Source organism: Carassius gibelio, chromosome B5 (assembly GCF_023724105.1).
Source record: "Carassius gibelio isolate Cgi1373 ecotype wild population from Czech Republic chromosome B5, carGib1.2-hapl.c, whole genome shotgun sequence".
NCBI lineage: Eukaryota > Metazoa > Chordata > Actinopteri > Cypriniformes > Cyprinidae > Carassius > Carassius gibelio.
In genome coordinates this window covers 19,405,946-19,433,434 of record NC_068400.1, presented here as the reverse complement: position 1 = coordinate 19,433,434, position 27,489 = coordinate 19,405,946, and the positions used below count along the sequence as shown (strand labels likewise).

The following is a 27,489-nucleotide window of genomic DNA, read 5'->3' as shown; positions in this document are numbered from 1 at the left end:
ACAAAATCCAAATTAGGCTTTAGCCAAGTTTCTTGAACACATACTACTTCTGGTTTTTCCTCTCTAGTGCCTATAAATTGCTTAAAATCTTGTCCGTTTGCAATTAGACTTCGTGCATTCCATTGAAGGATTAACATAATTAATATTATCAACCCACACATGTTAGATCTTGACTTGACTGCACATTAAGCTCATCTCTTACTTCTTCCCACTTTAATCCTACTAACTCCAAATGATGTACTGCCACTTTAACTATGATTTGAATCCTTTCTGTTTTAGATTTGATCTCAGATGTTGCATTTATTACTCCTGCTATAAAAGTAACTAACTTCTTTTCTTCCCAAATCCTCCTCCATTCTTTATTCGTACCTCCATTTTTCCTTTTATCATCTACAACATCATTAGCTTCCTTATCCTGCTTTTCCCCCTCACTTCTCTTGACAGCATCAGCATAAGAAATGTTTTCCTTCACTTTAATCTGTTGCACCTTCACCTCCTGCTTCATTACTTCACATCCCCAAAAGGCAACACTATGATTGCCTCCACAATTGCAGCACTTTGGTTTAACACCTTCTCCACATTTTCCATAATCGTGATCTCCTCCACATCTAGCACATCTTCTTTGCTTTTTACATCCCACATGACCAAATTCCTGGCAGTTATAACATCTCATAGGCTTTGTTATGAATTCTCTTATGTTATATTTAATATAACAAAAGTATACCTCTTTAGGGAGGTCCTTGCAGTCAAATTCAATCAAGACAGATTCCGTTTCCTTTTTGTCAATTCCTCTTGTCATTCTTTTAGCAGATTTAACTGATCCATTTCTCATCCTCAAATTCTCCACTAACTCCTTTATGTTCACCATAAGAGGAACTCCTGTCATTATTCCTTTACAACTCTCAGTTTTTTCCCCTCCAACTCTTACCACTTTTGCTACTTTAACTTTCCCCACACTGCTCATTTTCTTTGCCTTCTCTATCTGCTTTCCAGAGCTACATCCAATAAGCAAGTTTCCATCTCCCAGTACCTTTGCATATTTTACTTCTCCTATTTGTGCTTTAATGATTTTAGTGAGTTTTAACGGGTCAGTTTTCTTTACTCCCCCTTCTCCCTCAAAACGTACTACTACATTGAACATTTCTGTTCTCAAATCATTTACCTCAACTTCTCTTCCTTCACTTTCCGTTCCACCAAAACTATCGAAATCATTTTTCTTTCTTTTATGTCTAGCCAATTTCTTCACTCTGGATCCCTTTACAACATCCTCCCATTCACTTTCCCCTTCTTGATCTCTAAATTCCATGCTATTGTTTTCATCTCCTGATTCCCTTTCTGTCATTCTGAAAAAGTTTGAAATTATTTAGTCGATCGGAAGTAGAGAAGGAGCACCGCTACCGGACCTATACAGGCCATCGGCCCGGTACTCCCACACTCCTCTTCACTACCGACCTACCGTTACAGAGTCCTCAGTCCAATGTCCAACGAGTAATCCAATAAATCAGTTCAAAATAATCCTCTGATACAGTCAAACTCTATTCCAATTTCGCTCCTGATGCGCGTGTCCGCCCCGGAAGTTTTCCCAACGTTACCGCTCCACCCTTTTTCCATCACCCAGCCCGTAACACAGACTAAGACAGACTGGGTATTTATACACAGAAGGATAATGAGGAAACAGGAGACAGGTAGGGAAACAATCAATTACACAACAAGGAGGAAGGTGACCAAATAAGGGAACAGGAAGTGATCTGGTGACAGACACCGTGAGAAAGGAGGACATCTAGTGGAACCCCAGGGAACACAACCCAGACACTGTGACACATATAAGTTATGTACAACCACTTTTATTCACCTCATGCAATCAACGTGGTCAACACTTGTTGAGGCTTTATTTTTCGTTAATTTAGCCACTGTATTGAAAAAATACCTGGGGTTATGTTTGTTTTCTTCTAAAAGAGAAGAAAAGTAATCGGATCTAACAGTTTTTAATGCTTTTCTGTAGGATAGGTTACAGTACTTTCCCACAAAGCAATACGAAATACCTCTAGTTTTGTTTTCCTCCAGCTGTGCTCAATTTTTTGGGCTGCTCTCTTTAGGGTGCAGGTAGGCTCATTATACCATGGTATCATACTGGTTTCCTTAACCTTCCGTAAGCGTAAAGGAGCAACTGTATTTAAAACGCTAGAAAAGAGAGAGTCCATAGTTTCTGTTACATCATCAAGTTGTTCTGAGGTTTTGGATATGCTACTTGTGGTAGAAGTGATGGATCTACCATACTTGTAACAAGAAGTAGAATTTACAATTTTGGCTATATGAAGTTTGTACAAAATTAAATAATGATCTGAGATATCAGATTTAAAAAAAAATACACTACTGGCAAAAGTCTGGAATAATTAAGTGTAAATACAGTAAAAGCTGTAATGCTGTAAAATATTATTGCAATCTAAAATAGCTCTTTTGTATTTTAATATAATAAAAAATGCAATTTATTCCTGTGATGGCATGCTAAATTTTCAGCAGACATTACTTCAGACTTAAGTGGAAAAAGAAGCCTACTTCCAGCACATGTCAGGCCTAAGCACTGGATTCCACGAAGTTCTAACTATGACGCAACAGATGGAGTCCATGAAATATAATATAGATGGCAAATGTATCATGTAAACTGTTTTTTTAACACATAAATATCAAGAAATAAAGGTATTGAAGGTGTAATTTTACTCTCCTCTTTTAAAACTTTATTTATGTCCACAACAGTATTTTTCCTGACTGTCATAAACACAATAAAATATTCTATTATATTATGAACACAGATTTGCTTTTCCTTTTTTATTATAAAATGTTTTGTTAAAATGTTTAATATTGCATTATTGTCACATTCCAGTAATTTCTATTCGCAATTACTTATTTTTTTACATCACACATGAATGTAAAATGTAATTATACACTGTTTTACTGTGACAAAGGTTACAGTAAAAGTCAGAGATAATTGAAGAAACAAAAACCTTCCATAATACCTATTTATTTTATTTTACAATATTTTTATTTATTTATTTATTTATTTTAGTAGTGATTAACTGTTAGAATATTGTTTAAATAAAAGGTCTTTGTAATCAATGCATGAGTCCTGATATGTGGGTTGGCTGGGAATATGAAATCACTAAAAAAAATATTACAATTTTAGAATAGCATTAATAAAGTTTATTAAGCAAACTCAGAAACTTTATACATGTCTCAAACCACCACAGAAATCAGTTAATTCTCAGCACATAGAGACTCTTCACCATTAATCTCGGGGGGTAGACTCATCACTGATCATAACCTAGATGTGCTCTGTTTGACCTAATGATCATAATGATTACATTATTTTAAATGAGTCTACGCTCCAAGATTACTTTTTTAAATATGAGCCTCATCCAAAAGGTAAAGGAGGTGTTGTTAATATATAAATATATAAAAATATTTTCAGTATTTCTCAGAATGCGGGCTTCAAGTATAACTAGTTTGAAGTAATGGTGCTTCATATAACATTATCCAGAGAAACAAGCATTAATTATAAATCTCCTGTGATGCTTGTACTGGGTACTGTATACAGGCCACCAGGGCACCTTAAATAATTTATTAAAGAATTTACTGATTTTATATCCGAGTTAGTGCTGGCTGCAGATAAAGTTTTAATTCTTGGTGATTCTAATATCCATGTTGATAATGAAAATGATGCATTGGGATCAGTATTCATAGACATTTTGAACTCTATTGGGGTTAGACAACAAGTGTCAGGTCCTACTCATTGTCGAAATGATGCTTTAGATTTAATATGTTCACATGGAATTGATTTTAATGGTGTTGAAATTATGCAGCCAATTCCTGATTTATCTCAATTCCTTAGCACATCTAAAAACTCTTGATGATGTAAAAATGATCTCTCTTTTCTAGCATCTTAGATACGATTGCTCCTTTACAATTAAGGAAGATTAAGGAAAACAGTCAGACACCATGGTATAATGAGCACACTCACACCCTAAAGAGAGCAGCCCAGAAAATGGAGCGCAGGTGGAGGAAAACTAAACTAGAGGTATTTCGTATTGCTTGATGGGAAAGTAACCTATCCTACAGAAAAACATTAAAAACTGCTAGATCTGATTCTTTTTCGTCTCTTTTAGAAGAAAACAAACATAACCATAGGTATTTATTTAATACAGTGGCTAAATTACTGAAAAATAAAGCATCAACAAGTGTTGCTCTGACAATTCTTCGTCATCAGTTGGGAGCCTAGGTGTGTTATTTGATAGCAATATTTCCTTTGAAAGCCACATTTCTAGCATTTGTAAAACTGCAAATATATCTAAATTACTACCTATGTCAATATCAAATGCAGAAACTGAGTATTGGTTCCTTGCCACTGTTGCCTCTGGTTTGCTTAGTTGGGGACACTTTGCTTTCACACTAGCACTTTTGTTGCGCACCCGGGTCGATTGACGTCAGAATTCGGTTCGTTTGGATGATGTGAATGCTACACGTAAAAAAATATGGACGTAGTGTCCGTGACTTCACCCATAGACTCCTCAATAGCGGTTTTGAACAAGCGGCAAGGAAGTCGAAGTCTGCTGCGTGCTGCTATCTTGTAGCAGAACTTCACTTGCGTTAGCATTCCCATTGACTCCCATTCATTTTGGCGTCACTTTGACAGCGAATAATTTTACATCTGAGGCGTTTAAAGACTCAGTTTGTCCATTATTTATTTCTAAAGATACACGACAATGTATAAAGGGCCCCATTACCTTCTATGTTACATTATGGCCCCGTAGAAACAGTTTTTGTAAAAAATAGGCTAACGATTGCGTCATAACCACTCGACTCTCTGTCGCATTACCGTACAGAAAGGAGGAGAAGCTTGCATGCAATTAACTTAATATGGTGTACTGGTGTTACATTTTAAAATACTATACAAAATAATTAATCAGAATACTTACTCCTGCTCACTCACGCCAAAGAACTCCCCGCTCAAGCTCACAGTCTTTGCAAGTTTAACGATGGCAGTTTGCACGCACAGCTACAACAACATTTACATCTTTCAGACAGGTTGCTGACGTCGTCAAGCTTCGTTTGAGTCTGCGCGTCACAAACGGAAGCGCTAAAAAACACTAAAAATTGGCTTCAATTGTCTCAGTTGAGTTCCAATGGGGTCGCTGTGTCCATTTCTTTTACTGTCTATGGTTTTGAAGCTAAGCTTGTTTGTTAAGTGTGCAGAGCGGGCCGTCGCCATCTTGGAAGCGCATCACCGCGCGACTCTCCCGGATAATCGAAAATGGGCAAAAAGGCGGGAGCTGGTTCCTGAAGCCACGCCTACCTAGCGTGACTGCATTGTCAGCAGCGGCAATCCACCTGTCACTCAAGTGGCCACGCCCTTAATTATGCAGAATTTTAAGGCTTAATATAATTTAAACGGATGAGTTATAAAAAAATTCACCCCCCTCACAGTTGTCATGAAGGGCAAAATTATCAATATAGACCAAAATCATTTTTTGAACCAGGCTGTAAACATGTTTTTTTCTGCTGTAAAGTTGGGCATATTAACATGGGGAGTCTATGGGACTGACTCTCTTCTGCAGCCAGCCTCAAGCGGCCAGTCGATGAATTACAGTTTAAGTCACTTCCTTATTGGCCTCACGAGAGAGAGCGCGAGGTTACCGCTCGATTATAATATGAACACAGTCCAGCGGGGGCAGGAGGAGGGGGGAGCAACCGAACTCGGGTTCGGACCAGGCGAGTGAACCAAGTGTGAAAGCACCCTTAATTATCAGCCATTTCTTTGACTTAATTGCACAGATACTATTTAAACTGAACTGAGCTGGATGATGAAATCATTGAATTCATTTTTATTCTTTCATTCTTTATTGACACACTATTATCATATTTAATTCTGTTCAGTTGCTTTGTTACAATCTATATTGTTAAAAGTGCTGTATAAATAAAGGTGACTTGACAGTTTTAAAGCATGAATGAAGTTTATGAAGCAAACTCTGACACTGTATATATGTTCTAAACCACCACAATATCCTACAATGATACAAATAGTTTTGACAGAGCCATATTTTGCAGTTTACAGTGCCCTATTAAAAGAATGCATGACAAATTAACTGCCAGAAAGCAAAATGTCAATGTTATGTATCTAATGTGCAACAATATATCAACAGAAGTAAATAAAGTGTTTCAGTATAAGCTAATAAATACATTAGAGTGATATGTGCAGTTGTTTAGGTGCATGCAAATTGTATCATTAAATTATAGTATAACAGAAGCTGTAAATAGTCAAATGACTGAACATATGTATTAGCAAAATAATTATAGTTTTCATAGAATTTTACTACTAGAGAGTAAGTAGTAGCAAGTATCATACTGGTAAAAAAAAATACAAAAATGTGTAGCCTGAATGCACTGTAAGTCACTTTGGATAAAAGCGTCTGAGAAATCTAAATATTCATTTATTTATATTTAAGCATCAAGCAGTTAAACATCAGAGGAGTACAAATTAGATTATCAGTGTACTGTGTTCAAGCAATATTGTATAAATTATTTAGGAACATATTTTGTGGGGTGAACGGGTGAACAGTTTGGTGTAGAAAAGGTGCAGCCACTCTCTCCACGTCAAAAGATGGCAGTGGAAAGCACACAAACTATAGTACACTACAAGAAGGACGTGCTAAACTGCTCTCCCCGCCCCTCTTCGTCACGTGGTCATCAGTTGTCCTGGTAACGCATTGAAAGCAGGTGCGACTGAGCCAATCATATCTCAATGATTTTCGAACCCAGCGAATCACGTTCGAAAGAGCGACAATTTAAACCTCAGCGCACAATCAGTGTTATATCGAATTCGCTTTAGTACAGTCAACCAGTTTGTTCATCGAGTCATAGCAATAAGCTTCCGAAAAAAAAAAATGGCTCTCCGTGTCTCAAGGGTAAGTTATTTTTATAATTATTTTGGGTATTTATGTTTTAGAGGCTATGCATTTGTTGCATGAAGATAAAGCTCAATATTTTTGTTGGGCTTAGTTGGTGAAATCCCGGAAATGTGTCTTATTTTCACACGTTAATGTTAGTGTTTTAACCTGTTAATAGCTCAGTGACGTTACATTTAATCGAAACATGTTACTAAGCACTACGTTTACGCAGAGCTTGCATAAAGTCGTCGTAAGTTACGTTTTAAATGGCATGTTTCGCTTGGGTTTTATTTGTCTTTTGCTAGTAACCTAACGCTATACTCTCCGTCCTCGTGTAGCTAGTAACGTTAGGTGTGAGATCAAGATTAAGCTCTCTGGAATTTAAACCTGGCCTTGTGGAATCGTAAATGTCAACGTTTAATTCGAATTTAAGCGATCAGCTAAACCAACACACTCTTTATGCAAGACTGGTTTGTTAACATTTTGCAGAACACTCGCCTGGCCAGCAGCGAGAATCAGAGCGCTCTGCCCGGAAAAGCAGCTGTAGCCAACAAGCCCGGACTGAGACCCCGGGCTGCGCTGGGGGAGATTGGCAACAATCCCCAGACACGACAGGCTTTGAGGAAGAAGGTAACTGCATTTCGTCTTCTCCAGGCAACATTTGTCTGTCTTTTGTCTAACCCAAGTGTTGGGGTGTATTTTTTTTATTTTTTTTAAACAGGAGGTGAAGGTTGCACCCAAGGTGGAGGTTGTGGCTGAGAAAGCACCTGTGGTTCAACAGCCCAAAAAGGAATCTCCAAAAGTTCAGCATGACGTTCCGGTGAGCAGTAGATGACGTCCATATGGGGAAAAGGGCAGCTTACTGAACTACACTGAAGGGAGGGATCCTATGAAGCTTCTGTAGTGCCTAACCTCCCTTGTGACTATTTGTGACCCTGGACCACAAAACCGGTTATAAGGTGTTGGGGTATCTTATTTTTTTTTTTATTGCGCATCTGAAAGCTGAAATACGCTTTCCTGTTGTATGGTTTAAGGCAATATTTCTTTGTATCTCCTATTTGGAATCTGAGGGTGCAGAAAACTTAACCTTAAGTTGTCCAAATTAAGTCATTGTATTAATAAAAATTAAGGTTGTAAATTTTACAGTAGGAAATTGAGTTTTTTTTTTTTTTTTTTTTTTTTTTTTTTTTTGATCATAAGATGCATTGTCCCATACAGTGTGTTGTTGGCTATTGCTACAGATGTATTTGTGCTACTTATGACCAGGTCCAGGGTGACACTTTTATAGTAACCGTTGTCTTGGACCTTTCTAAATGGCCTAGTATTAGTTCACATTCCTTCTGGTGTTTCAATGGGTAAGGCTAATGCACGACTGTGCATGTACACCTTAAACAACTTTACACTGACCCTGTGGCCAAAGGTGTGTTTGGGTTTTTTTTTTTTTTTTTTTTTTTGGGTAGTCATCACTCGAGTAAAGCAAACTAGTCATGAGGCAAAATGTCAGTCCATGAGCCAGCAGTCACTGGTAAATCCACTATATTAGAAGCAACTGCTTGTGCTTTCTTCTGAATGCATTTAAGGGAGATGTACTCGCTGCTGTGTAAAGTATCAACCAGCTGGGGTCAATGCTCACTCTTTCTTGTGGTGGGAAGGGGGTTCCCAAAATTCTTAGTTCACCTGTACTGCCTTGCATGAATCACTTTATTTTTTTTTTTCAGATTGTGTCCGAGCCCTCCTCTCCTGTTCCCATGGAGACCTCAGGCTGTGCTTCGGATGATCTGTGTCAGGCGTTCTCCGATGTTCTGCTTGACATCAAGGATGTGGATGCAGATGACTATGATAATCCCATGCTCTGCAGTGAATATGTCAAGGACATCTATTTGTATCTGCACCAGCTTGAGGTTTGGGCTAGAAAAAAATGCTTCAGAATTTTTATTTTTTGGGGGGCAAATGTGCTGAGTTTCCACTTCTCTTGTAGATCACGCAAGCCGTTAAACCGAAATATCTTGAAGGAAAGGAGATTACAGGAAATATGCGTGCAATTCTTATTGACTGGCTTGTACAAGTCCAAATTAAGTTCAGGCTGCTTCAGGAGACCATGTACATGACTGTTGCAATCATTGATCGCTTCCTTCAGGTGAGGCTTTTTTTTTCTTCCCCACTCTGTAACGTTTTCTTGAGCACTTGTCAATTGCTTCCACTTGTCCCTCAATCAGGATCATCCAGTTCCAAAGAAGCAGCTCCAGCTTGTAGGTGTAACAGCCATGTTCATTGCCTCAAAGTATGAAGAGATGTACCCACCAGAGATTGCAGACTTTGCTTTTGTGACTGACCGTGCCTATACTACTGGTCAGATCCGGGAGATGGAGATGAAAATCCTCAGAGTCCTTGACTTCAGTTTTGGGAGACCTCTGCCTCTACAGTTCCTTAGGAGAGCTTCCAAGATTGGAGACGTAAGCTAGTTTGCCAGTCTATTCTTAAAAGCACTTGTGAAGATGCACTTTATCACTGCAATAATGCCACTTGTTTTGCAGGTTACTGCAGAGCATCATACACTGGCCAAGTACTTCCTGGAGCTCACCATGGTTGACTATGAGATGGTCCACTTTCCTCCCTCCCAGGTGGCTAGCGCAGCTTATGCCCTTACTCTGAAGGTCTTCAACTGTGGTGACTGGGTGAGTTCTTGGCCAGTTTATGTGAGTGGGGTCTTCTCCCTTGGTCCCCTCCTGACTATTCCCCTTAACATTCGCAGACACCTACTCTGCAGCATTATATGGGCTATACTGAAGATGCACTAGTTCCTGTGATGCAGCATATTGCTAAAAATGTTGTGAGACTCAATGAGGGGCTTTCAAAGCATCTGGTAAGTGGATTCAGCCTGACACAAAGCTGGCAGACTTGACTGCTCGGTTAAAGTAGCTGTTTCTAAAAGGATTGTTAATGTGACCCACTGAAGAGTGTTTCCTTTATTCTCTAGGCTGTGAAGAACAAGTACTCCAGTCAGAAACAGATGAGAATTGCCTCAATTTCTCAACTCAAGTCCTCCTTGATCAAGGACCTGGCCAAGCAGATCTCATAGTGTGGGATTGTTGAAGAGACTTAAGCACTATGTGCTGCCTTGTAAAAATTGTAACTTATGCATGCTTTTACTGTTGAAACTTTTTATCGTTTTTATTTTTTACAGATTTCATCTGCACTGCCATTCCTTGAGTAAAGGACCTTTTTAATGATGATTCAAAGTTTATGCAACTTTGTAAATTTTTTTCAAATAAACATTTTAAAACCCTAAGCAATGTCTTTCATAGCATAGTCAAATTAAGCTTATCTAATGGTAAATTCAAGGTAGTTAATTGTTTGGTAGGTACCAGACAAGTTAACATTCCACTCCAATGCAAATTTGTACTACAAATGTCCACACAGATTTCATCTTTAGGTCAATTTTTATTACATCTGTCCCTTTACTCCCCCAGTAGAGTTGTCTTGAACAATGATCCAGGATTTTTTTTATATATAAATGGTTTCCTGGGAATAACCAGCATGTCTTTTGCTATACATGAAAAGGAGTGTTTTTTTTTTTTTTTTTTAAGTCCTTTTGTGTCAGGGGCAATGCCTCCCTTTCATTTAGCCAAATCCAACAACTTAAGGTCTGTAAGCACATTTAACTACAGACTTTTACTTTTTTTTTTTTTTTCTACATGTGCCGGTTTTTGTTTAGAGAAAGATTTTACCTAACATTAAGGAATTCCGTTTTTCTTTTGATCTGCAAAGCAGTCTTGTTTTTCAGTCAATGCTTGTGTCAAATGCAAAAATGTTAATCCATGCGTTGATGACCTCAAGGTTAGATTATTATAATGCTTTATCGGGTGGTTGTTCTGCACACTTAATAAACAATCTCCAGCTAGTCCAAAGCGCAGCAGCTAGAGTTCTTACTAGAACCAGGAAGTATGACCATATTAGCCCAGTTTTGTCAACACTGCATTGGCTACCTACTAAACATTGTATATATTTTCAAATATAGCTTATATAGCCCTGAATGGTTTAGCTCCTCTGAATTTGTACAAGCTAGTATTGCACTATACTCCTCCATGTCCGCTGTGTTCTCAAAACTGGCAATTTGATAATACCTAAGAATATCAAAGTTAACTGTGGGTGGCAGATCCTTTTCCTATTTAGTGACTAAACTCTGGAATAACCTACCTAACATTGTTCGGGAGGCTGACAACTCTTGCAGTTTAAATCTAGATTAAAGCCCCATCTCTTTAACCTTGCTTACACATAACACACTAATATGCTTCTAATAACAAAATCCGTTAAAGGATTTTTAGGCTGCATTAATTAGGTAAACTGGAACCAGGAGCACTTCCCATAACACATTACTTATTTGTTACATCGTAAGAAGAATGGCATCTATGCTATTAGTCTGTTTCTCTCTTACCACAGGAAACCGATGATTCTTCTGCACAATCTGACTTTGCTGCAGCCTGGAATTTAACTGCTGGTTTCGTCTGGCCTTCTGACTGAGCCTGGTTTCTCCAAAGGTTTTTTCTTCATTCTGTCATCAATGGAGATTTGGTTCCTTGCTGCTGTCGCCTCTGGCTTGCTTAGTTGGGGACACTTAATTTACAGTGATATTGTTGACTTGATTACAAATGATTGTAAAGATACTATTTAAACTGAACTGAGCTGCATGATGACATCACTGAATTCAATGACAAACTGCCTTTAACTGTCATTTAGCATATTTGACACACTGTTTTGTTTAAAGCGCTATATAAATAAAGCTGACTTGACTTGTTTAAAAAAAAAAAAGAAAAAAAGTGTGATTTCTCAATTCAACGCTGAATGATTGAATGGGTGGACAAAAATAGATTATGTGAGATAAAGCAAGCTAGTGATTCCTTAACTTTTCTGTAACATGCCATTTGTGGCCCATATTCACAGAAAAGTGTTTCTTGAAAAATTCCAAGGTACTAAGCAAGTGCAACATAAAACGTCTACATGATTTTGACTGTTTTTAACAGTTAAAGCAGGAGTGGGTATTGTTAATCCTGGAGGGCCATTGTCCTGCAAAGTTTAACTCCAAACCTAAAAAAATAAAACTACTTTTATCCTGAAGACATTGATTAGGTTGTTCAGGTGTGTTTGATTAGGGTTGGACCTAAACTCTCCAGGATCACTCTTCGGTGACATCTAGTGCACCTACTGGGCTGTAGGTGGCGACAGTTCACTTTTAATCTTGTGAGGTACATTTCGCAGACGTAAACAAGGGGCTTTTTACTGAGTGAACACGTTTACATACTGTTGATTTTTAACGTGTATTGCATATAGGTCTTTCTAATGCTCAAGTCTCCTCTTTTTACTGTGTATTAATATTGTTTAAAACAATTATTTAAATCAACCTACGCATTGTGAACCCCTTCCACTGTTGTAGGTGGAGTGCTGAATGGGCAATATGAGACTCACTGCACTGTACGTACATCCAGCGTCAGTATGAATGAACAGAACTCAATGACATATATCATTTTATTCCATGATCAAGTCATTCCTTGGAAACCCTAAGAAGCTATACTATTCTATGGAGCTATTTTATTTAAGACCTTAATGAACATCACAGAAAATATACATTTATAACAGGTTTAGGGTGACTCTTTCTAGGTTGGCTGCATTTCCATAAGCTTAAGCAAGCTTTTCTCAATTTGGCTCAATTCTCAAATTAGATTTCTGTCACTTGAAACATCACATTTAGATTTGTGCACAACTGTTATTCATAGCAATCGTGTGTGTGTGTGTGTGTGTGTGTGTGTGTGTGTGCGCGTGCGCGTGTGTGTGTTTTGGCACATGTGTACAAAAGAATAAGTACAATTTGCACAATAATGAAATTAAGGCTCATGGCTTGCTGACCAAAACTGATGAGCTGATTGTCTTTGAAACTCTGAAACTCTTCATAACTTTTAAAGCGCCTTTCATTGTGTGAGCATCACATGTAAAATGATCCATTCAATTGTCAAAATCTGTCAGATATAGGCTACAAATATATATATTTTTTAAATAAATATTTATGAGTTCAATACATTGCAATAAAAATAAATGTACTCTGTACAAACTAATTTGCATATTGACTTTTCTAAAAAGCTATCTAAAAAGTTTGGTGTGATAAAAATAGCATTAAGCTATACAAAACATAAAATAAAGTTTTAGCATAGCCTATTGACTAGTGGCGAGACGGATGATAATTGGCAGCAGCAAAAATGTAAAATGTCATAAAATAAATCAAACCATTAATTTGTCCAAATGATATTGTAATAAATCAACTGTATTACAAAATTGATCTGATCTGACATTTATGAAAAATACCTTTGTTCAAAAAGTTTTCGAGTAAAATCTGCCGTATTTATATAGCTAGTTGCATTGGATTTTTGGTTCAAAACCACATAGGCACGCACTTAGATACAATATTACTCATGGCAAACACTGTATGGCGGGTCGTCAAAATCTCCCCTATTCAGGCACTAGGATATGCACACAGCTGCTATTTCCCATATTGAATAACACTTTATTTTTGTTTGTTTTTTAAGAGGGAAGGGCTTATCTCCTTTGCTCCACCTTCAGTTGTTGTGTTCTTCGGGGACTGGTGATTATGAGTCTCAGTTTCTCTGGCAGGCTGCACTGGTAAATGCAGGTCTGGGCTGAGAACTCATACTTGCATGCTGAAGTCATGACTGGCCAGTGAGAGCAGTTTACAAGACAGATTTCTTGTGAAAAGAAGAGCCATAGGGCTGCAGTTCAACAATTTAGCTCCAACATTAAAATGGATGTTTTATTGTATACCATTGTTTGTCACAATAACGTTCCTAAAGCAAAATTATCATATAAACTAAATTCACACAAGCATACTACTTCATGAGTCGATTTAACCCTGAAATCAGTTCTTTATAATTGTTATGAAGCAGTGAATAGTAATACTGCTGAGTACAATGTGTTACTTTCTTATCAACATTTTTGCCAAGAAACTAGTAATAGTTCTAACCGTATACTTAACCCTTGCCATTGTAAAACATGAATATAGCCTAATTAAGCCATTAAACTGATATTATTTTTGTCACACATGGCTTGGCAGTTTGTATGCACGCTCCAACACAATGGCATTTATGATCAGATGAGTCGGACCCGTGTTTGAGTCTGTGATTAAAAAAAGTATATATATATATATATATATATATATAAGGAATAATCAGACCATTGAATTAGTAAATTATTAAAGCCCAAAGCCATGGGTTACAGTGCACTTAGAATAAGGGAAGTTATTTAACACGATGCAGATCCCCCTTCCTTGGCTTTGCAGGGCTTCTGTAAAAATGGTTAATCCATAAAAATATTTTTAATTCATAAAATATAAACACAGCAACAAAAATTTATAATTATATGTAAATAATATATATATATATATATATATATATATATATATTGTATTCTTCCACCAAGCAATGTAGATCTGATTGCAGAACAACTTTGAACATGGCTCAACCAATCATAATCAAGGACTGGTTATCTGTTTTATGCTAAATTTAAATTAAATTAAATTAAATTAATGCATTTAGCAGACGTTTTTATCCAAAGCGACTTACTACTAATAGTAGTATTTAGCATAGCACATTTAGTTAAATGTGTTAATGTTGTGCTATTTAGCATAACACATTTAGTTAAGCCTACCTTTACCTAACATGTAAAACTGGGAATCGAACCACCAACCTTGCACTTGCTAATGCAATGCTGTTTTTGTCATTAAAGAGCCAGTAAGATGAAAATTCTAAGCTTCCTATCACTGTTTATAAGTCCTGTACATTAGGTTTAAATCCATCCAAGGTTAAAAAACATTGTCATTTTGTCAAAATATCATTTTAAAATTACCTCAATTCTCAAAGATCCCCAAACGGTTGGCGCAAAGCTGTTCAAAAGATTCAGTTTCCTTAAACCCCACCTTTAGGTAGCATACTGTGTTCTGATTGGTCAACTAACATAGTCAGGTTTGATTGGTTGTTCAGCACACACCTCCACGGTAAACTATGCGTTAGCATCTGTTTGGGGTGAATTATGTTTTATTCCTCTCATCGCGAAACAAACAGTAAAAAAAAAAACTTGAACAGTCTCGCTGCTTTTTATTCTGTGTGTGTGTGTATTCAAGCCGCGCGCTTCAGTTTGAATCTGAATAGCGCGTTCAGCGTGGGGGCGTGGTCACATATAATGAAGGGAGACATGAAAAACAGACATCGCATTGTTTTCATATGGATTACTTTATCACAGAATATCTGTTTTCGGCAGCACTTGTTTAGTTTTAAAGTAGACATGTCAAACTTTCTATAGATATCTCTCTCATTTCTCTTCGTTGAGTATTCACGGAGTTACACTTCATTTTAATGGTGTGTTTGTACATGACGATCAGCGCAGACAGGCATTTGAAAATCACGCTGTACTCACCGAGATTAGAAAAGCAGTCATCGGTGAAATGTTGTGGACACAACAAAAGGGATTTGTTGTACTGATTTGGTATTGTGGTAAAAATGAATTTTAGCCATTGGTTCTTCTGATTTAACGTCTGTGTGGGGGGGTGGGACAGGTCAGAGTTCTGTTTCTCCCAAGACTGTAGGCGGAGATTATTATGCAAAGTGTTCCTAGTGACGTGCATAGAGATGGGCAAAAGATTTGAAATCAGTAACGACTTGTTTCAGCGATTCAGAGTCGACACCTTACTTTAGAAGCCAATAACTTTATAAATCGTGTACTTTTTGGTTTAATTACTTTGCACATTGTTTACACTGATGGACAGCTACATCATACACTGTAATACTGTGCTGACACAACCATGTGGAGTGGACGGAAAGACACTAATAACAGCACGGCTGGCATCTGGGCCGCAGTCTCTCAGAGCCTGGAGTCCCATGCATAAATAATCTTCAATTTTCAAGTAAAAAAAGCCCAATGTTCTTCCTGAACTTTACAGACCTCTGCTGTTCTATGGCACATGAAGGGAATAAAGGTTTCTTTTGTGTCCAAGCCTTAGTGTTTGGTTCTATTCAGGTGTGAACAGACATTAAGACTGATGTGTTCTGAAGCATCATGATGACTGTGTAAAAGGCCCCTCAATGTTTGTTTTTGAACTTTAAAGGTCCCATTCTTCGTGATCCCATGTTTTAAACTTTAGTTAGTGTGTAATGTTGTTGTTAAAGTACAAATAATATCTGTAAAATTCTAAAGCTCAAAGTGCAATGCCAAGCGAAATATTTTATTTAACAGAATTTGCCTACAACGAACGACCCGTTTGGACTACATCCCTCTAGTTCCTGCAGTAATGACGTCACTAAAACAGTTTTTTGACTATCCTCCGCCCACAGGAATACACAAAAAAGAGGGCATGGTCTTGTTGCGTTCCGACGGAGAAGAGGAAGAGTTGTGTTTGTGTTTGTCGCCATTCGTCAAAACGCTGTTATTTAAATCTCGGAGACAAATCATCTTTGTTTGGCCTTCCCAGGGATGCTGTACTTAGAGATCAATGGTTACAATTTATGTTTAACTTGGTTCCCGAAAATTATTATCCACATGTAAAACTATGTGCAGCACATTTTGCTGAGGACAGCTTCCTCAATCTCAATCAGTTTAATGCCAGATTCGCACAAAGATTATTCTTGAAAGATGGAGCAGTTCCCTCTTTGTCTGGAGAAGGCGTTGTTTATGGGCCACAACCGGTAAGTGTATTATTTAAGTTGGGGCGTTTAACAGTTTATGTAACTTATTACACAAAGGGCAACGCTGTTTAACTTTGTTAACTACATGTTAGGGCTATACAAAAAAATCGAATGCGATTTTCATGCGCATCTCGTTAATAAAAACGCTCCTGTGATTATAAGTACATCTCCAGCACGTGCGCTCAGATCAGGATTGCCAGGTTTTCAAAACAAATCCTGCCCACTTGCTTCTCAAAACTAGTCCAATCGCGTTACCAGGAGGGCAGCCTGCGCTAAGCTGCTGTCGAATCACAACACAGGAACTGCTGGTACAATCAGAACTCGTTACGTATTTCTGAAGGAGGGACTTTATAGTACAAGGAAGTCATCAGCCCATTTTTATGACAGTGAAAACAGCAGTATACAGACAGGTGAATTGTGTGAAAAATACAGTTTTATTTTTAAACGCAAAACATGAACACATGTTATATTGCTCACTGTAAACACAATCAAAGCTTAAAAAAGCAGGAAAAACGGGACCTTTAATATTTATTTATGTATATACATTTATAGTATGCTTGTCCCAAAGCAACATCTTTTGTTTGAGATATTTGTCTAAATTATTTTCTGTAGTAACTGACAAAAACTATTGAGTTTAATTTTCATTTAACACATAAGTACTTATTAGCAGGTATTTGTTTGATTTGAACACTCATTGTGAGTAACTTGTCGTGCACTGTAAAAGACACTTAATATTATCAGACCTTTTCACTTGCCAGATGATAATGGAGAGTAAACGGTGGGATCTTGATTTGAACCAGTATGTAATCACCTAGCAACCATCCAGAAGCAGCTGCATAGCAACATGTATAACCACCTTATCAACTGCATAGCAGCATCCTAGTGTCATGCACAAGAGACTACCACTGCAATGGACATGATTAACTATGGTTTACCAATGTGTTTTTGTAAAGGTGTAGTTGAAATTTTAACAAAATGTAACTATTGAGTAAGCATGCAGGTCCAAACCTTTCATTGGGTGGAAGGACAAAAAAAGTTAATAGAGCTAAATGGGTGGCATTGTATTGATTTCTTTGACTCTGCAATGACCACATGAAGAGTTGTGCAATCGTGGATGTATTGTTGAATCATTTAGCTGCAGTCCCTATATATAAACACAGATGTCTGGCACCTCTTTCTCAATGTGAGCAGAGATGTGGTAAATCATATTCTATATCAAAATGTAAATTTTCCCATCTTTTGCCTTTATGGTGAAAAAACATTCACTGCAGATATGTTAATAAGGAGATATGATGTCATAACATCACACGTCTTGGACATTGAAAAAAGTATTTAGTGATAATGACTGTGAAAGCAAAAACAGAAAAGCAAAGTTCTCACAAAATCAGCCAAATAGTTCTTGTTGTTTTCATTTGCTTAAAACATCACATTACTTTCATCAACATTCAGAAAGAGGTTTTATTTTGTTTGTGCTGATAGAGTAAGGGTCACTTGGTCATCCTAGCTGTCATCTGGGTCATGTGCTGTTTCCAACCCAATTTCATGGCAATTCGTACATATTCATACAGATGGTTAAAAGTTATACGAATTGTGGAACTCGATTCTAAATTGTATGTATTTTATGAGTTCACCAATTTGTATGACCTACCCCTAACCCTGCCCCTAAACCTCTCTGTCACTGGGGTCTAGACAAATCGTACAAAATCATGTTTCAGACATGATTCTCAGCATCAAAATAATGATTACCTTTCATGAACAAAAGATCTATTCATTATCTATCAATGGATATTCTGTCTAAAGCTGCCAGCATGAATGATGCAATCCTTAACTCATGAATTGATTTTCTGAAAGACACAACATCTCAAGGTTTATTCTCATGAGCCATAAGAAAATCTCTCTCATTTGTAAAACACCCTTCTCAAAATAGACACAATAATAAAATAATCTAATTTCCTCTCAACAGTATTTTATTTCTGTACACCCCCATTGTCTTATTTTATACATATACTGTATGCCTTGTAACCTGATGCAGGAGCCTCTGTAACTCACACCAATGTGATTTTATTAAAACAGCTCAAATAATACACCAAACTCAAATGACCATGTCAAACATTTCAGAGATGGTTGCTTATTCAGTTCAGTTATACAGCAGCCATGACTTCATTTCCCAAAATGTCTTGTTTTCCCCTCATGCATACAGCAACAGCAGCACTTATTGATTGGATTCATTCAATAAAGGCTAGTTTCCTCTATTCTGATTCTAATGCACTTAGCGAGAAGGTCCCTGTCTGCATGAATGCTGCCAGGATATAACAGAGATGAATACAGAGCACATAAATTATTCAGGAGCCGTGCTTCTGCCCAGGCCTCCATTAATGATGTCACCCAACCCTGTGGAGCCATACACTGTCCCATGGGATGTAATGTTTGACACTGCTTCTGTGGCGGTGCTGAGCTATAGGACCCCAAAGCCTACTATAGCTTTCCTTCATGAATCAACACAAAGAAAATGCATTCCTAATAAACAATAATGCAATCAAGTTTTTTTGTTTTTGTTTTTTTTACATTTTCCAAATGTTTTTTTTTTTTTTTTTTTTTTTTTTTAAGCACATTCTATAAAATCTCATTAATTGTGATTTGACCTGGCTCTACTTTTTTTTAACCTGTGTAAGATAATTTACGATTGTATTGAATCTCTCTCTTTTCAAACAAAATATTTGCTTTATACTTGTCTAAACAATAATAATATTTTCTACAAGATCATTAAATTTAATTCGTTATAATTATACCTTCTACTGATGATTTCTATAACTCGTAATATTCCTTCTCAGAGAAAAATGGTATATTTGAGGATTTCCAGTCAGGATTTAGACCATATCATAGTACTGAGACTGCTCTCCTTAGAGTTACAAATGATCTGCTCTTATCATCTGATCGTGGGTGTATCTCTCTATTCGTTTTATTGGATCTTAGTGCTGTGTTTGACACAATTGACCACAACATTCTTTTGCATAGACTTGAACACTTTGTTGGTATCAGTGGAAGTGCATTAGCATGGTTTAAATCGTACTTATATGACTGCCATCAGTTAGTAGCAGTGAATGAAGATGTATCATATCGATCACAAGTGCAGTATGGAGTACCTCAAGGCTCAGTACTAGGGTCGCTACTCTTCACGCTTTATATGTTACCCTTGGGAGATATCATCAGGAAACATGGTGTTAGCTTTCACTGTTATGCTGATGATATTCAGCTCTATATTTCTTCGCGGCCCGGTGAAACACACCAATTTGAAAAACTAATGGAATGCATAGTTGATATAAAAAACTGGATGACGAGTAACTTCTTACTGCTAAATTCTGAAAAAACAGAGGTGTTAATTATAGGACCTAAAAACTCCACTTGTAATAACCTAGAACACTGTCTAAGACTTGATGGTTGCTCTGTCAATTCTTCGTCATCAGTTAGGTGTGCTATTTGATCGCAATCTTTCCTTAGAAAGCCACGTTTCTAGCATTTGTAAAACTGCATTTTTTCCATCTTAAAAATATATCTAAATTACGGCCTATGCTCTCAATGTCAAATGCAGAAATGTTAATCCATGCATTTATGACCTCAAGGTTAGATCATTGTAATGCTTTATTGGGTGGTTGTTCTGCACGCTTAGTAAACAACTACAGCTAGTCCAAAATGCAGCAGCAAGAGTTCTTACTAGAACCAGGAAGTATGACCATATTAGCCCGGTCCTGTCAATGCTGCACTGGCTCCCTATCAAACATCGTATAGATTTTAAGATATTGCTTATTACTTATAAAGTCCTGAATGGTTAAGCACCTCAGTATTTGAATGAGCTCCTTTTACATTATAATCCTCTATGTCTGCTACGTTCTCAAAACTCAGGCAATTTGATAATACCTAGAATATCAAAATCAACTGCAGGCGGTAGATCCTTTTCCTATTTGCCGCCTAATCTCTGGAATATCCTACCTAACATTGTTCGGGAGGCAGACACACTCTTGCACTTTAAATCTAGATTAAAGACCCATCTCTTTAACCTGGCTTACACATAACATACTAATATGCTTTTAATGTCACCTCTGGCTTGCTTAGTTGGGGTCACTTCATCTACAGCGATATCATTGACTTGATTGCAAATAAATGCACAGACACTATTTAACTGAACAGAGATGACATCACTGAATTCAATGATGAACTGCCTTTAACTATCATTTTGCATTATTTTTCACACTGTTTTCCTAATGAATGTTGTTCAGTTACTTTGAGGCAATGTATTTTGTTTAAAGCGCTATATAAATAAAGGTGATAGTCAGACTGTCAGATGGTAGTGTAAACAATTAACAGCAGCAGAGCCGAATCAATTACATCTGTCAGTTTGCTTAGAGTTCTGGGAAGTCTAAAAGTGAAAGTATTCTTCTTGGACAATGAAAATCAACATAGAAAATCAACATAGTAATATTTTGCAACTTTTGCCACTTAATTAGAGGGCCCCTGGAAATTATTGACCATATACCATATACACAAACTCTTGCTGTTCTGGCATTCTTTGCAAATCATTAATCTACTTTTAAACTCACAATACATTTATTCTAGGTTTTTCTCCATTTTATGCAAATGAACATTACTGGGATTTGGGTTTATCCAGTGGAGGTGCAGACACTGACCAACTGCCTAAGGACTACAAACAACCACACTGTAAAAAATCTAAACTTAAACTTTCAATTTTGTGCTTAGTTGACTTAAAATTTTAAGTTGGCCAAACTTATGACTAAGTCAACTAAACACAAAATGTAAAGTTTAACTAAAAGTTCACTTAACTTAATATATTATGTTTACTGAACATGCACAAAACATTTGTACAACTAATTGACCTTTAAGGTTGAGTAAACTCAAAAATCTGCTGAAGCTGGTTGTCTTAAAATTTTAAGTTGGCCCAACTTATGAATAAGTCAAGCAGCGTCAGCAGATTTTTTAGTTAACTTAAAGGTCAATTAGTTGTACAAACTTTTGTTCACGTAATATATTAATAATAGTGAACTTTTAGTTAAACTTCCAATCTTGTGTTTAGTTGACTATATTTTTAAATGATAAAAACTCCATAAGTTTACAAAACCTGATAGTTGAAGTTGCTTAAAAAAATAAAATAAAAAAAAAGACAACACTTAAGTTTAAGGCAACCAGCTTCCAAAGGTTTTTGAGCTCTCAACTTTTTTTTTTTTTTTTTTTACAGTACAGCTTCAGAACTTTAGGTTTTACTCAAGCAGTTTAAAGTTAAGCACAAAACTGTCAATCCAATATGAGTGAATTAATTTATTAAATGCTACTCAGTACAACATTGGTCCTCAAAAAAATCTTTAAAATGGACAGAATCACAATTTTTTTTATTTCATCAATATGATTATTTTATTTTATTTTTTGTAGAACAGCAAGTTTAAATGACAAACCAAATCAAGTCATTTCATTTGCAATAAAATAAATAAATTTTATTTTATTTTAAATTTTATAAAAGATTTTTTCAAGTTAAGAGCTTATTTGTCACATTTGTGTTGCAAAATTAAAAACTTCTACACAGTTAATTAAATTGGGAAAGCATCAAATAAAAACTATCACAAAATTCAAGTCCAAAATAATGTGCAAAAATAACGGGTCCAGTCAAAGATGTATTGGCTTTCATATCTGTCCTTCATATCTATCACAAGCAATATAAAATTAACTGCAATGGTGATAAAAGTGTGTGCATAGCAACAAAGAGTTTGTGGCTCACTGTATTTTGGTTCTGCATTTTGAATAACGATATTTGCTTTAAAGTCTGTAATGGAAAAGCTGCAATGTTTTTGACTTCTGTGACCACTGGATGATGAAATCAGATGTGTTTTAAAATACACACTGGCTAAAAGGGCACCTTAAAGTTTCATGATTTTTTTTTTTTTTAAATGGCTCCTTATATGTTTGGAATAATAGGGTGTTTTACAAATTTCCTTAAAGTCACACAATTCACTATTCAATGTTAAGTGCCTCTCACGTGAAGATAAGCACTTTTGTGATCTTAAAAGGTGAGACTTCAACCAATGGTTTTAAAGGAGAAGATGCAATCTGTGTAGAGGCAGGGTAGTTGGCAGTATCTTCCCTGGTAGTGGCACAATTGGTCATGTTTCAAAAGGACCTCCTGGGCAGGGTGTTCAAATCAGCATATCTTGCACTGCATCACCCTAATCAGAAAAAAAACAAAAAAAACAATACAGCGGTAACATTAGAACTAATTCTTTTAGAGTCATTATCTGGTATCTCGGTGTTCATCTTCAGTTCTCTCTTCACAGCAGTTCAGTCAGTGTACTGTTTGAGTAAATGAATTACTCCAGGATACTGGTTTGTTTGAACTCGGAGGGAGTGTCAGCCACGTTAAAACAAGTTAACAGCTTAAGCCATTTGTGGATTAATGCGTATTAGAGACGCGGACCGCTTAAAATGATTCAGTTCGATTTGGTGAACTGGTTCAAAAAGATCCGGTTACATCGAATGATTCGTTCGCGAACCGGATATGACAAACTGCTTAGTTTTGAACTCTCTCACAACAGATACGGAAGAGAAGACAAAGCTGAATAAAGTCGTAGTTTTTGCTATTTTTGGACCAAAATGTATTTTCGATGCTTCAAAAAATTCTAACTGACCCTCTGATGTCACATGGACTACTTTGATTATGTTTTTCTTACCTTTCTGGACATGGACAGTATACCGTACACACAGTTTCAATGGAGGGACTGAGAGCTATCAGACTAAATTAAAATATCTTAAACTGTGTTCCCAAAATAAATGGAGGTCTTACTGGTTTGGAACGACATGAGGGTGCGTTGTTAATGACATAATTATGATTTTGGGGTGAACTATCCCTTATCTAAAAGCAAGCAAATTGGTTAAACGAATATATATTAAAAAAAAAAAAACTATGAATTTAAAATAGCTCTTAAGTTACATGCATTTTTTAAATATACAGATTTATAGTACACCTAAGCACATACATTTAAAATAAGTTAAATTAAGAAAATGCATCTTTGAGACGAAAACACACAAGCTTATCTTATACGGTTACATTTGTTTTAATTAATACACTTATAACTTAAATAACCTTATTCAGAACTCAAAGGCACCCACACAACTGTACAAAATGAACATATTATAAACAAATAAAGAAAGCTATATCCTTAACAATAATTAAATTCTTTTACTTAATGTATATAAAACAGTGCTTACCTAAGTCATGATACTGTCGGGAAAAAAAGCCACCAAATGACTTAAAGACTTCTCGAAGACAAAGCAGGAGAGGTTGAACTACGAACTGACCAGTTTGGAGCCACCTAAGCAGTTGTACAGAAGCACATACTGTGAACAAATACCATTTAGAGCTTGTGGTTAATTATTCTCATAGCCTGAAAATTACCTGCCAGAGCGATTGCACTGCCGAGAAAAAAATAAACCTCACGCTCGTCTGACCCTTCTCAGGCAACTCGAAGACGAAGCAGGAAAACTGAAATGACTAACTTGCCGCCACCTACACCGTTGTAAAGATGTGCATATTGTAAACAAATTTCATTCAAATCATGGCCTAAATTGATACACAAAGAACCACCACTTACCGGAGTGATAACAATGACAGACCAACGTTAACTGGTCGCCGCCTAAGGCAACTCTAAAACGGCGTACAAAAGCACATATTTTGAACAAACATATTTCAACTCTTATTGTAAATATTATATAGAGAACAGCACCTACCGGAGAGATTAACTTACACTGTCAGGCGGGAAAAAATAGGTGACGTCTGACCTGAGGCAACAATAAGACCAGGCAAGAAAATTTAACTGACTAACGTTACCTTGCTGCCATGTTGTACAAAAGCACATATTGTGAACAAACTTAATTTAAATCATATCGTGAATTGATACACATAGAACTACATTTACCAGAGCGATCACAATGAGGGAATAAACAGAGGCCGCTTGAGGAAACTGCGCATGCTCATCATCCTTTGTGGGCAATACTATTAACCAACTTAAAGTTGTTAGTTGTTCTAACTTGAAATATTAATTTGGTGTAACAAATTGATCTAAATTTCTAATTAACTGACATTTCTGTGTTATCTCAACTTTTTTAATGTTAAATTGTTGAATTAACTTTAAAAACTGAGTTTATAATACAAACTGTAAGTTGGATTTTTTTTTACAGTGCAGTAGAAACTTTCTGAAGCACTGTTTGATCAAGTTTTGTAATGCAACAATATACTTAACTTTTGTTAGTTTGACGAACTACGAATAGCCTGTTGTAATTACTTAGAATTATGTGTAACTTTACAAAGTACAGTTTCAAAATGTATTCCCTTTTATTGGCGACTATATAAGGTTACTATAAAAAAATAATAATAATAATATACATAATAATATCTACTACACAAAAATGTTGGTAGAATCCAGGGCTGGATTTTACAGTGAGGCAAGAACAAACTTTGGGGCCCCAGATATACTATTATATATTTTGTTATTGTTGTTGTTGTTTGTTTTTCACTGCAAAATATATCAGTATCAATAGTCTATATTGCCATTCAAAATATTATGAATTTGGACATTTTACTACTTGCCTGCTATATAGATACAAATTACAGCTGGTGTAATCTTTAGTTAATATTAATTTAATTGTGTAATCATATTTACCATTCTGCACTTTCAGAGGGTTGTGTGATGCACAAATAAAGTAAAAAGTTGTATGTTCTACAGTGTTTCTGCTTTAAAGGTGCTGTAGGGAACTTTTGTAAAAAATTTTTTTTTTACATATTTATTAAACCTGTCATTATGTCCTGACAGTAGAATATGAGACGTATAATCTGTGAAAAAAATCAAGCTCCTCTGGCTCCTCCCAGTGGTCCTATTGCCATTTGCAGAAAGTCATGCACTCCCGGTAAAAAACAACCAATCAGAGCTGCGGTCCGTAACTTTGTTTGTGTTCAAAATGTAGAAAAATGAACATAATAAGCGAGTACACCATGAATCCATTTTTCAAACCGTGTTTTTAGCTTGTCCTGAATCACTAGGGTACACCTATAATAAGTGTTTATATTCGGACTATTTTAGACTGCTTCGGGGGTACCGCGGCGGAGTAACCCAGTACCTTTGTGATTCTTCATAGACATAAACAGAGAGAAGTAGCTCCAGCTACAATGTTCTTCCGCAAGACGCAATCAGTTCTGTTTATTAACCGCTAGAGCGTCAAAAGTTCCCTACTGCAGCTTTAATAATGTAAGGTATGCAAACATAATATAACATATATGCAAAACAGAATACATGATGGACATAAGGTTTACATTTATGGGCTCATGGTTGTTTACATGTTTACATGTTACATGTTTATTTCTTTTGTAAACAAAACTTCATTTATTAAGTTAGTGTCGTGATATTTATTAAAACAATATTTGCATGTTCTTCTTTGACCAACTGACTGCATATTTAGTTGACTAAGCCTTCACATTGATTAATATTTAGCCTGCTGATGGAAAAATCCCTTATTAGATATATTATGTAATTGATTGGCTAAAGAGATGTCTATCATATAGATTTAAACTGGGAGAGTGTGTCTGATCCACAAACATTATTTGGAATGATATTCCAGTTTAGGAGTTTAGGAGCCAAATGTAATAATACTCCTCTTTCTTTATAGTAGACTTTGATGTCCTTCTACTTTTAAGTTTTTGCAACCTTAAAGAGTGTGATGATTGTAGCATGATAAAAATATGTTAAACACACAAAAGCTTAACCGTTTAGGCCTTATAAGTAAGCGGCAATATATTTCACAATTTTATTTGCATGCCCTTGAAATTATTATGAAAAATGCATCTTTATCTTCATTGAATAATGCTATATAAACTAGTCTTCATTAGCATACTCAGTGTAAGAATTTCCATTATCATCCTCCACTCATTATTTTGAATCTATTTTCATTGCACAAAATATGTATGACAGAAATGTTGTTTTCTCTTTCTCAGTCTGCATACTGAACCACTATTTAAGGTTGCCTGTCCTCTCTTTGACCATCTATATTTGACAGCATTAGAATTTTAGCACAACATGCAGATAAGGGGCACTCTCGTCTGATCATGTCAGACATTGTAATTAGAAAGATGCAGAAGGTTAATTCCCCTCTCAGTATACACCCTCAGATTAAAGGGCAGGCACAATCAAAATGTTCTGTCTGCTGTATTTGTTTTAGTGCAACCACAAGTAACATTATAAAAAAAAAAATGCATTGTGAAAATGTTTTGACAGTTAATATAAACAGGTTTTATATGGTCACATGTAAATATCTATAACTTGCATTGTTGGAGTGAGTTTTGATTTTAGACAATAAAATAATAATAATAATAATAATAATAATAATAATTAAATAAAAGGACTGATCACAAGACATGGACAGGGAAGAATTTCAGGGAATAACCTTACTGATCATAAATTGTCTTAGTCTGAAGAAAATATTTTAAACAAAGATAGCAAAGACTTGATATTCTCATCTAGGAAAAGTGAAACCATATTTTGTTATCTGAGAGCTACAACAAAAGAATAACTAATGGTGGTGGTTGTTGTTCTTCTTTTTCTCAATTAATGTGCTTTTTCTCGTTGTTATCTTAAACATCACCTCTCCCATGATATGCACCTTGTGTTATTAATCAGGAGGAAAATTATATTTTTCCACCTCCACTGTTGTGTTTGACCACTAACCAATGACAGGAGACAGGAAGCAAAGATTAAACAGGTCAC

General features: G+C 36.2%; 2 protein-coding genes across 2 annotated transcripts in view; one reads left to right on the top strand and one right to left on the bottom strand.

Moving 5' to 3' along the window:
* LOC127958874 (uncharacterized) overlaps positions 1 to 27,489 on the bottom strand; it is an 88,315-nt gene that overhangs the window by 7,539 nt on the left and 53,287 nt on the right. The gene's annotated exons all lie outside the window — the stretch shown is intronic.
* LOC127958878 (G2/mitotic-specific cyclin-B1) lies at positions 6,792 to 10,227 on the top strand. Its single transcript, XM_052557921.1, has 9 exons — positions 6,792 to 6,956; positions 7,428 to 7,568; positions 7,660 to 7,758; positions 8,657 to 8,839; positions 8,917 to 9,075; positions 9,155 to 9,391; positions 9,473 to 9,613; positions 9,691 to 9,801; positions 9,916 to 10,227. The coding sequence occupies exons 1-9, from the start codon at positions 6,936 to 6,938 to the stop codon at positions 10,015 to 10,017; spliced, it is 1,194 nt and encodes a 397-aa protein (XP_052413881.1). The 5' UTR covers positions 6,792 to 6,935; the 3' UTR covers positions 10,018 to 10,227.